Source organism: Athene noctua, chromosome 1, assembly GCF_965140245.1.
Source record: "Athene noctua chromosome 1, bAthNoc1.hap1.1, whole genome shotgun sequence".
NCBI classification, from domain to species: domain Eukaryota; kingdom Metazoa; phylum Chordata; class Aves; order Strigiformes; family Strigidae; genus Athene; species Athene noctua.
The window spans coordinates 210,177,229-210,187,798 of NC_134037.1; the positions used below are offsets into that span (position 1 = coordinate 210,177,229).

The following is a 10,570-nucleotide window of genomic DNA, read 5'->3' on the forward strand; positions in this document are numbered from 1 at the left end:
GTCTACTTAGATAAATACCTCCACGACATCAAATCAAGAGCCTGAAAAACTCCAAAACAGACCTAGGATTGTCACAATAAATAGTCTTTTAAAAGCCAGCATGGAAATGCCATAAGCCCTGCAAGCAGTTCTTCAAACCAGTGGTTTACTGCAAAATAGATGTGCAACCTGTATCAGACACAAATCCTTCTCATGCTCACCCTTTATCTGTTAACTCATTTTTGTTACAAGTGCCACTCCAAACCTATCATTAATCACCATCATTATGATTGCTCTAAAGTGTTTCAACACTGCCAAATTAGAGAGGCAGGGATCAGCCTGAAGCACCTAGCTCTGACTGTCCACACAGCTTAACTATCACCTCACCTCTTTCTGTGGCTCTGTTCAGAAGGCACCGGCATTTCTCAGCGGCACTTCTAGAGATGGTGCATTCTACACACTGCTGTCAGAGGACACCACAGGCGACACTGCAGTATAGGTTTAGATCCTTCCTAATACCTTCAAAGACCATCCTCCTACTAGCAGGCACTCCAGCAAGGTACAGGCATCCCTCAGCAAACCCACGCTACAGCTCATGGCACAGAACGTTACACTACACTCGCTGCCTGCAGAAAGCCTTCCTATTTTTAAGACTGCTTGAATTGCGGGGGAAAGGAATCCTAAAAATCCACAGTGCCCTGGCATTACAAGAGCATCACACTGCATCTAGAGAAGAGTCAAGGGCAAACTCCCATCAAGTGAGGACAGTCAGTCCCTTCTACGGGATACCAGCCTTAAGCAATGTAGACATGAGCCAATCTATTCCACTCAGCACGAGTGGTCCTCCATCCTCTATTTAGCAGTATGGACACCACCTTTCAAGTCATCCCAGCCAGACCAAGTCCTATGGCTACTGAGCACTCTAGACTTCCTAGAAATGGTGAAACATGGGAGATAGAGATAGGGAAGCTGCTACATAGTTGAACTCATTCTTCTGTTGGTTTTAATCTCAATGTTAATCGTTTCAGTGATCATTTTGTGGATCCAGAGGTGAAATACTACTTGCATGCAGGAACCAGCAGCGTATGTTGGTTCAGACACACAAAAAATTATGCTGTAGGCAATGGTCCTTACAAAAACAGACGTTACCTACAACAAACATCAGTAACATATGACAGAGCAACTTGCTTTTTGTCGAAATCCTTTTCCAAAATCTAAATGTCAGATAGACTGTGAGTAATTAGAAGTGCCCCTGCCTGCACACACCAAAAGGAAAAAAATTCTTTATTTGACTTCAGATAGAACCAAAATCCAAATTACCTGAATATATATCGTACTAGAAACCCAAATTAAAATTCAAAGATGATCTTGGAGTTGCATCAAAGTAATTGGCTCTGGATTTTAAGCTTACTTCTGTTGTTACTTTAAACTGCATTGCAAGAATATTTTTACTTGAACTAACGAGAATATTACACACCAACTTTTTCTGAGATTATCTCATCCTTCAAGCAGTTTGTCTCATTTATTCCATTTCATATGCATAACGATTCTCTATCAAAAAGCCTCTGCAACAAAATTTACACTAATCACACAGTCTTCACTCTTTTTTATGCTTCTTGTTCTCACAACTGCATACATGACCTCACAAGTGTTGCTGAAAACTAGACTGATTCCTTGAAAAAAAAAAAAAAAATAAAAAATGAACCACCCACAACCAAAAAAACCTGCTGAGAACGTGGAAAAATATCTCCAGCACTTTTTTCTACTTCATTGGTAACTGTTCAATTCCACAGTTCCAGCAAATGTAACCTTTTTCTATAAGCCGTGGAATTCAGCTTTTTGGTACAAGCCTGACAGTTTGTTCACTGACGTACCTACTGAAAGCCCTTTGTCGAGAAGTCAAGGGTGACTGGCTTAGTGTCCATCCTATTCTGCTGTTCTATGGATTCTGAGAGAAGGAGACCAGAGAAAAAGTCTTACTTGCAACCAAGAGAACAACACTGCACTCATAGCATAGAACCAGACAGGAAAAAGAATCTATCTTTGCAACTAACATTTAAAATCAGTATGAAAGTGATTAATGTTTCAATATACCATGTGATGGGGCTGAGCATGAATCTGTAGTATAGTTCACAAATCAGTGCTATAAAAGATTGAGCACAGTTAGTCAAGTTTCTTCACTGATGGGCATAGCAATAAAAATCTTGGTTTTGTTAAAGATATTCATTTACCTTTATTGTTAGTTGCCAGTTTCAACACCATGATATCCTGTGTTATGTGGGTGATAACACAAACTCAAATTTATGGTTCCTATATCCCTCAAAATCAACTTTGTATGTATGTCTGGCATTTTTGCATATGATGACAGAGATATTTTAGGTCCTATAAAGATACATGAACTGCATACAATAGCTGCAAACTAATTACATAAAACAATGCATAGGTTTTTGAGCTAACATATATCCAAAATATGGACACATGGCAGACACTGAATGAAAGAAAATTACAGTTTGCATGATTTACTCATACAGAAGTGTTTATCTTTTATTACCACTAAGAGGAAAAAATACAATTGTGAATGCTAGTCTCTTTTATTTTTATATATGCAATGAAAACAAAGCCAATATAAGCCAACTTCATCCCTGTAATTTTATTAACTGTAGAGGTAGCCTTCTACCGTATATAAATCCATACACCAACTAACATCTGCACGCTTTTTCAGCTAGTGATCCTTCCCCACGTAAAAGGTGTGGTTCGGTTTATGACATCTAAATTAAGGTGTCCTTATACAAGCTAAGTCTAAAGTACCACTAAAATAAAGAAATGCAGGCAATACAGTAGAGACAGAGGACCTAGGCAGCTCGCTCTGAAGTCGACACCTTAACATTTGATAGCTGAGTAGCTCCTAGACACCACTGGCTGCACTGACTGTGCAGTTCCAGTGCCCACAAGGGAGCATCTGAGACGCCAGAGGTATCCCACCTGCCGCCACCCCAGAAAGACATGAGTCTCCCAGAGGTATTGCATCTGCCAGCACCGAGGGGATATCCCAGAGACTCTAGGGAAACTCAGATGGTGACAGATGACTACATTCAAGCAACTGAATTAATCCTTATAAAGGCAGCTTTGACACCTACTGCCACAAGCGGACACCTACAGAAAGTGTTTATGTGTATTACACACACACTTCTAAGTGCCATCAGAACAATTTTAAAGTATTTTTCATCTCTTGGCTCAAACGAAGGCTTAGTATAGAAGATCAGTAGCAAAAGTGACATTTCTTTCCTCTTCACATGATGTTTCCAGCCTACAAATACCTTTAATCACACCTAAACCTTCTAATAAAATACTCACTAATCCTCATTTTCTTGTCATCTCAAATTCTGGATAGATTTCACTGTTCACAATTGTTTGTTTCATGTACCTCTGACATCAAAGCTACTCTGAGCAAGAACTCTGACACTTGTACTCGGCTCCTTGAGGGCTGGTGTTTTCTGGGCTGCCCACAGCAATGCAATTCCTTCAAAGAGTGAAAGGCTGCTGACCATGCAGCTGTGCTGCACCTCCTGCTGACCACTGCTTGCTGGGGCAGCAGCAAAGAAAGGAATTCTTTCATTACTCATATAATTCAAAACCGGCTTTTGCTTCAGGGACAGGAAATACAGAAAAGTCAAAAGAAAAAAAAAAGAGTGGTGTTATAAAATTATTATAGGGGAAGGGAGGAAATCAGAGATCAGGGCAGCAGAAACATATATAAGTTACCTTAGTTCTCTCCTCTTGAGGCAATGTGTTTTCTCCCTATCCCCAGTATGCAAGTAAATGTATAGCACAAAAATAAATGACAGTGGCAGAGAAAGTATAATAGTTATGCTAGACTACAGAATGAAAACATAAACTGATACCATATTATTCATACTGCTGTTATTCGCACAAATAATCAGCATAAAAAAATTAAATCACTGAGGGGGCTTTGACTCGGATTTCACTTTCCAGACACCTTCATTTACACGGTACCTTTTTAATCAAGCTTTCCAATTAAAGTGCTTATTTTCTTTTTAGTGAAGACAGTAGCAAAATACTTAGCTAAGGAATATGTAAGAAGACAATGCATGTTGTTCAACCGTACCGGTAACCTAAATACTTTGATTTGTAAAATACACATTGCAGTATTAAGTGGGCTAAATTTAGGATTATCTGTTACGTTTAAAATTAAGTCATTAAAAAGCTGTATTTTGAAGTGATTTCTTCAGGAATTAACATAGTATGCCTTATCTCAACCCGCAAAGTCAATAAAAACCACACAGATTATTTAAAAAAAAAAAGGAACAGGCTATTGATACTTTAAAGTGAGAGGGATGTTAATTCAGCTTTTGCTGCACTGTAAAGTAATTTTCTATCAGGAAATCACTGAGTCCCATTTATTATTTAACTTGTCATCTAAACACGAACACACTTTACAGAAATGTGTGAAAAAAAAAAAAAAAAGTATTTTCCAACCCTATATCCCTGACCATCTGCGTTTAAATTTTGTGATTAGCACTACTGAAATAAACTGAGGTTCTCACGAGGCTAGAAACAAACCCCAGATCTAGGAAGGTACGTTTTATTACACACATGCTTTGCAATGTCATACGGTACTTGCTTAAAGAAAAAGTTTCGTTGTTGATATAATTGAAGGATGTACTCGAATTGCCATTCAGACATTACTTTCCCGGGAACTGTATGCAATTACAGCGACAGGCATCCAGTAGAGAGAGCGTGCAGATCCACATCTTGCAGCGGTGTAAATCGTGCGCATTTCACACAGGAGTAACTCCGCCAGCCCAAGGCGCAGACCGGGGGCTCTCCCCTTGCCCCGGCACCCATGTGTCTGCGCCACCCAAGCAGGGTGACCCCCCAGCTCAAGCCGGCTCTCTCTGCGCGACGTGGAAGTGGGCACAGGGGGATTTTAGGCAGGTGTGGGGACGCTCCAGTTTGTGCCGAGACGAGCATTTTCTCTCCGGAGGAAGGCGCCGGGCGTGCCCCCCGCCCCGAGAACGTCCCGTCACGCCCGGCCGGCACTAGGGAGCCAGGTGCCGGCGGGGCCGGGGCTGACGGGCGGTGTCCGGCCGGGCCGCGGCCCCGCCGCCGGCACCACCCACTCGCTGCCGCCCGCGGCACCGCGTTTCGACCCGCCGTCCCCGCAGCCGGGCAGGGCAGCCCCAGCGCCCGCCGCTCCTTGCGCCTCCTGCCCCCCGCACGTTGTCCCTTACCTGCCCGCGGGGACTCCGGGATGCCTCTGAGGGGGCCGAGCTGCCGCAGCTGGAAAACTTTCCGGACGCCCTCGCAGCTCGGCGGCGTCTCCGCATCCCCCGCGGCGCCGGCCAGGAGCAGGACGCCGAGGCTGAGGACGCCGAGGCGGAGGCTCTTCCCCGCCATGGCCCGCCGGCCGCCGCAGGGACCGCGGCCGAGGCGCCCCAGAGCCGGAGCCGCAGCCGCCGCCGGGCCCGCGTCCGCCGCCGCGGGGGAAGGCTACCAGCGCCGCCCGCCGCCCCCCGCCGGGACCCTCCCCCGGCCCGGCCCCCGCCCGCTGCCCCCCCCGCAGACACATGAGGGTTCCCCCCCGCGCCGGGGGCGGCAGCGGGAGGGCGCTGCCCGCCCCCCCTGCGCGGGGCCCGTTTGGGCAGGGGAGGGGACCCCGCGTACCCTCCGGTGGGGAAGGGAAACCTGGAGGGAAACGAGGCGCTGCGTTGGTATGTAAGCAGTAACCCCCAAAAAACACGAAAAAGAGACAGACTTAATAGGTAGTGCTTTTAGGAACCCCTCGCAATGGGCTTACAAACTAGCAGGAGCGTGCACAATTCAGTTTGGCTTCAAATGCCAAACTTCTGCTTTTCTGACAATTCAGCTATCTTCGAGATGCCTTCAAAAGTTTAAGTATTCTTAGGCAAGAATGACAAAGGACCCGTTTACAAAACCCTCTCATGTCTACAAGCCAAAGTCCAACGGTATCTGTCAGAGCAGCCAAGGAAGCAGCTGGGACTCCTCAGGTTATTTTTTAAACAGCTTCCTCGACGCCAGACTTAAGAATCCCCCCCATGCACAAATTTAAATGTCACACCTTACCCCTTAGAGCTGGAAACTGTTCTTAGTCCATTTTGAAGCTGCTGGTGGTCATTCAGCGCTGTACAGCACTAGTCTATCCCAGCTTTCAACTTAAATCTTTTATCTGTGGCAGCAATTTCAACTCGACTGCAAAAACAGTTCTAAGTGTGAATTATTCTGTGCATGCATTTGAATATGGGTAGCAACTTGAAACATAAAACTTACTAAAATTTGCACTAGGGATCAACCATTTCGCTGCTGAGCAAAGCAATAAAAGAATGGCATTACATTAACATTCATTATGCAGTCTACTGAGCATTCGTTCTTAAGAAGCGCAGAGGACTAGTATTCCCCTTTTTTGATACATCCTGGACTTGGCAACTCCCTTCTGTCAGCAAGTTCCAGCATCTATTATATGAAATATCCTTTAACAGAATTTGTTCTGCTGTTCTTACACTGTTGATGTATAAAGAGTGAACACAGGTGACAGGTTACAATCTTGATAAAGCAAACTACAGCAAGACATTTTATTTTAGGCCCTTCATAAGGAAAAAGAGGGGAAAACAGAACAGAGAATCCCGTTGCAAGTAAAGATATAGTTTAGATCAAAAAAATAGAAATAATAAAAGAGGCAATATCTTATGTGAAAATTGGTATTAGGCAGTAAACCCTTCGTCAGTAAAACATGCTTTCTTAAACAGTTACTTTTACATATTTAAAAATATCACTGGGAAAAACAACCCAAATATGGGAGCCAGAGAACATATGAACTTACTCAGCAACTTGAAGACGGTAGAGAAAGTTCTGGGAATCATAACATGCCAACCTCAACACCTAGTACAAGATATTGCAGCACTCGCAACAAACAGATGAAACAAAGTATTAGGAGACAGTGAAAAATTCTTGCAGGCTAAGAAATATAGAAAAGTATTCCTACTTAGAAAAAAAGTTTCTCGTTTACCTCACAACTGTACAGAAGTTTGCCAACAGCAACAGATGATATTGGAAAAGCTCTAGAACCCCACAGCTTTAATTTGAATCAGTACTTCCTCCCATCTTCCACTAGCAGCAATTGAAAGAAACCTCTACCCTCCAATTCTACAGGCTAAGGGAAAAGGGAGCTTTTTGGTAAGAAATAGAGCATACATGTTTTAATTAGTTCTTTCAAGATGAGGAAGATTCTAATTTGCTCCAAAAGGTGGGGTGACTATTTGTTTGCTGGGGGATTTGGGGGGTCAGTTTGGGATTGTTTTTGTTTTTCATAACTTTAGCACAGGGACTGCGAAGGAAGTAATTTGGCACAAATTATGATGGAATTTAATTTTCTTTCAGTTTTTATGGTTCAAAGCTTCCCTAATTTGTGTTAAAAATGTATATTTTAGCTAACAAGTTTCAGGAATCGCATATTTGGGAAAGGTTTCTGCATATTTGCAAGCATATGCAGAAGAAAGGAACTTTAATTTTAACACAAGAATATATATGTATGAACTTGATGAAAGAACATTAACATTGGCTACAGACTTTTCTCTTTTCTTGACCAAAGCCTTAACGTGTGCCCTTGGTGGCTCCTCACAGATATCTAGCAGTCAGCTCAAGATGAGCGAAGAATACCACTTCCACAAATTATCCCTTTCCCTCTTAATCATCATGAGCAATACCACTATATTACCTGAAATGCTGGCACAATGCTAGAGGAGGTTACACCTCCAACTTATGCCTCTGAATCACATCAAGCTAAAATGAAACTTTCTATTATTTTTGGCACACAGCACTAAGTTTCTTGTTCATCTACATAGATGATACTCTCCTTTGGACTGTCATCTTCTAAATACTGAAAAGGTTTTATAGGGCTGTGCCATCTTCCCTGTTTATATCCTCCCAGAAAGCTACTACAAAAATAACCCTTTCTGACCTGTGTTCTCTTTGACCACACCAACTTTCCTCACATTCTTTGCTGTGTCAAACACAAGTCACTTAGCGTTGATTGCCTATGCTTTTGCTGTTCCCATCTCAGGATGGAAAGGCAGTTTCCACTTCCAGAGGACTACAGCACCTGTGACTAACTTCTGAAATGATCAATACTTTGATTCTATCTCCTATTTTGTCTCATACATCTTAAAGTGGTTCAAATATCCATTAAGGTGCCTCATTCTTCTAAGTCATTCTTCAAAGCTTTGTTTACTATGAGTCTTTTAACTATTATTTTTATACCTATCACAGCAATTAAGGACTGTTGTGTTGACCAGTACAATCACATTATCCCCCAGTGGCAAACTCAAATTCTACCTATGTCTGGTCTAATGCATGCTTTGTGTAGGCTCTTGGTTCTGATACCATCCTTTTGTTTTTTATACAGCTTTGAACAGAGCAGGGATCCTAGTACTGAAATCAAGCTCCTTGAAGTTACAGCAACAGCACAGGGAAAAACAAAACACATAAAAAACCCAAATCATCAACTTTTTCCTTCAGTTATACAGAGCTCTTCCACAGGTACTCTGGTAAGTAAAAAAGGAAATGCCCTCTTATTTTAGGTTGAGATAATTATGCTAGTAAACTAAGAGTTATGCAGCATTGGGTTCATAACACTACCACACTGCTACCAATGACCCCATAAACTTAAAAGTGAGGCCAGTAAAACTTAAGACAACTCACTCATTAAGGGTGCATTAACTGTAGCGCTGAAGAAGAGTTGATACTAGCATTACAAAAGTTTGACCCGGTTTGGAGATGAATTCTCAACCTTTTTTTTTTTTCTTCTTTTTTAAAAAAAATAAGTATGCGTTTTAATCTTTATGAAACCTTAATTAGAAAACAGTATTTTGTTTCATGCTTGCAATTACAAAGCACTGTCCATTGATACCTCAGGTAGGGCCAGATGAGAGAGGGCTGGGGAAGCAGCTGCAGGCCACGGAGGAGTATCAGAGCACCGGCACCGCCTCCTCCCGCCCCCCAGTGCATAACGCTGCTCCTCTGGTCTTCCCTCTTCCAATCTAAACTTCAAGGGCTGCTTCCCGCCGCGCACCACGGCCCCAGCACCCCTCGCACCCCACTCCCTGCCTCGGCCTCACTCCTCTCGTCTCCTTCAGCTTCCCGGAGAAACCAGCAAACCGCGCCCAGCAGGACGCCGCGCAGACCCGCGGGAGCGTGACCGCCCGTGCCGCCGGCCCTGCGCGCAGCCCCCGCCACGCCACGGGCCGCCACTGACTGCGGCAGGGCCCCTCGGCCCCGCGCTCCGCCACTGTCCCGCGGGCTCGGGACAGACTCCCCCCCAGGCAGGGGAAGGGGCGCCTCCTCGCCCCCCGAGTTCTGCTGCTCTAAGGCTCTGCCTTACTGCCCTGTCCCTTAAAGTGAGAGGGAAAAGGGTTTTAAAATGCAGACGTTGCATCCTGCCTGCGCAGAAAGAGCCTCCGTTCTTTACGGTAACTCAAAGTTCAAGCATTCACTTCGGAGTACTCTGTGCAGAACGTACTTGCACATATATTCATAAAGGTTTTATTTATTTAATAACTTATACTGCAAGCATAGCTCAGCAGTCAGCCATTTACTTTGAAAAGTACTTCCCCTTACTGCTAGGTACACAGTTTCCATGGTGACTTACTCATATTCTAGGGTGAACACTCCTAATCCCTTGTTTTCTTTCCATTAATATCACTTGTCTTCCTTGCAGGATAGTTAATTCAAGCCCGTGCAATTCGCACATTATCAGAAAGAACACCTAAAGGGGAATGCCCAGTAGAGGAGGGTGCAGCAAAGCAAAGCAGTAACTTCTACAAAATAGTAGCACGTAACACAAGAGAAAGAATCTGCTGTGTAACTGGAGGAAGTACAGTTCTGCAACCTGATCCTAATATGAAAGAAATCAACGCTCAGTATCAGTTTCAATTTAGCATCATCAGTATTAAAAAAAAAGCCAGACCTCTGTGAATATTTAAATATTCTTCGTTGAAGCATCAACAAAAGGTCAACACAACTTTGGTCATATCTAAACACAGAATACGCAGGGGGGACGTCTTCTTTTCCCTACATATCACAAAAGAATGTTGTTTGCATTTTATAAACTCAAATTCAAGTTTCATCACACCTACACATGTAAATTAATTTCCCCTAGCCCATATCTGATGTTCACAACATTTTTACTTCATCAGAACAATGATGCCCCAGGAGACCACACAATCAAAGCCTATTTGTTGAACAAGAAGACCAGGCACCACCTTAGTAAGTTATCAGGTAAGTCAACATGCACATGTATAAACACTCCTACTGTAAATGGTATCATTCACAGCTTCTGTTACTATTCCTCATGCCCTTGCAACTTGGGAAGCATTTACTCTGAAGTTGATGCCCAGATTCTCAGTTTTTGTGGGTGGGTGAAACACATTAAAACTTATTCCTAAAAGGTATAGACCACATGAGTTGCACCTAAACAGAACATCCTTGATGTTTCAGCTTCCTGCAGCTGGACCAAAGTGTTTACAGTGTATGAGATTTTAGCTTTCTGTCTTTTTTC

The 10,570-nt window shown here is 43.3% G+C and overlaps 1 protein-coding gene across 1 annotated transcript in view; it reads right to left on the reverse strand.

The window, feature by feature from the left end:
* Window positions 1–5,397, reverse strand: part of GPC5 (glypican 5) — a 725,946-nt gene extending 720,549 nt beyond the window's left edge. The window contains exon 1 of the mRNA XM_074930948.1: window positions 5,232–5,397. Coding sequence (XP_074787049.1) covers window positions 5,232–5,397 — 166 coding nt within the window. The remainder of the gene's footprint in view (window positions 1–5,231) is intronic.
* Window positions 5,398–10,570: the final 5,173 nt, after the last annotated feature.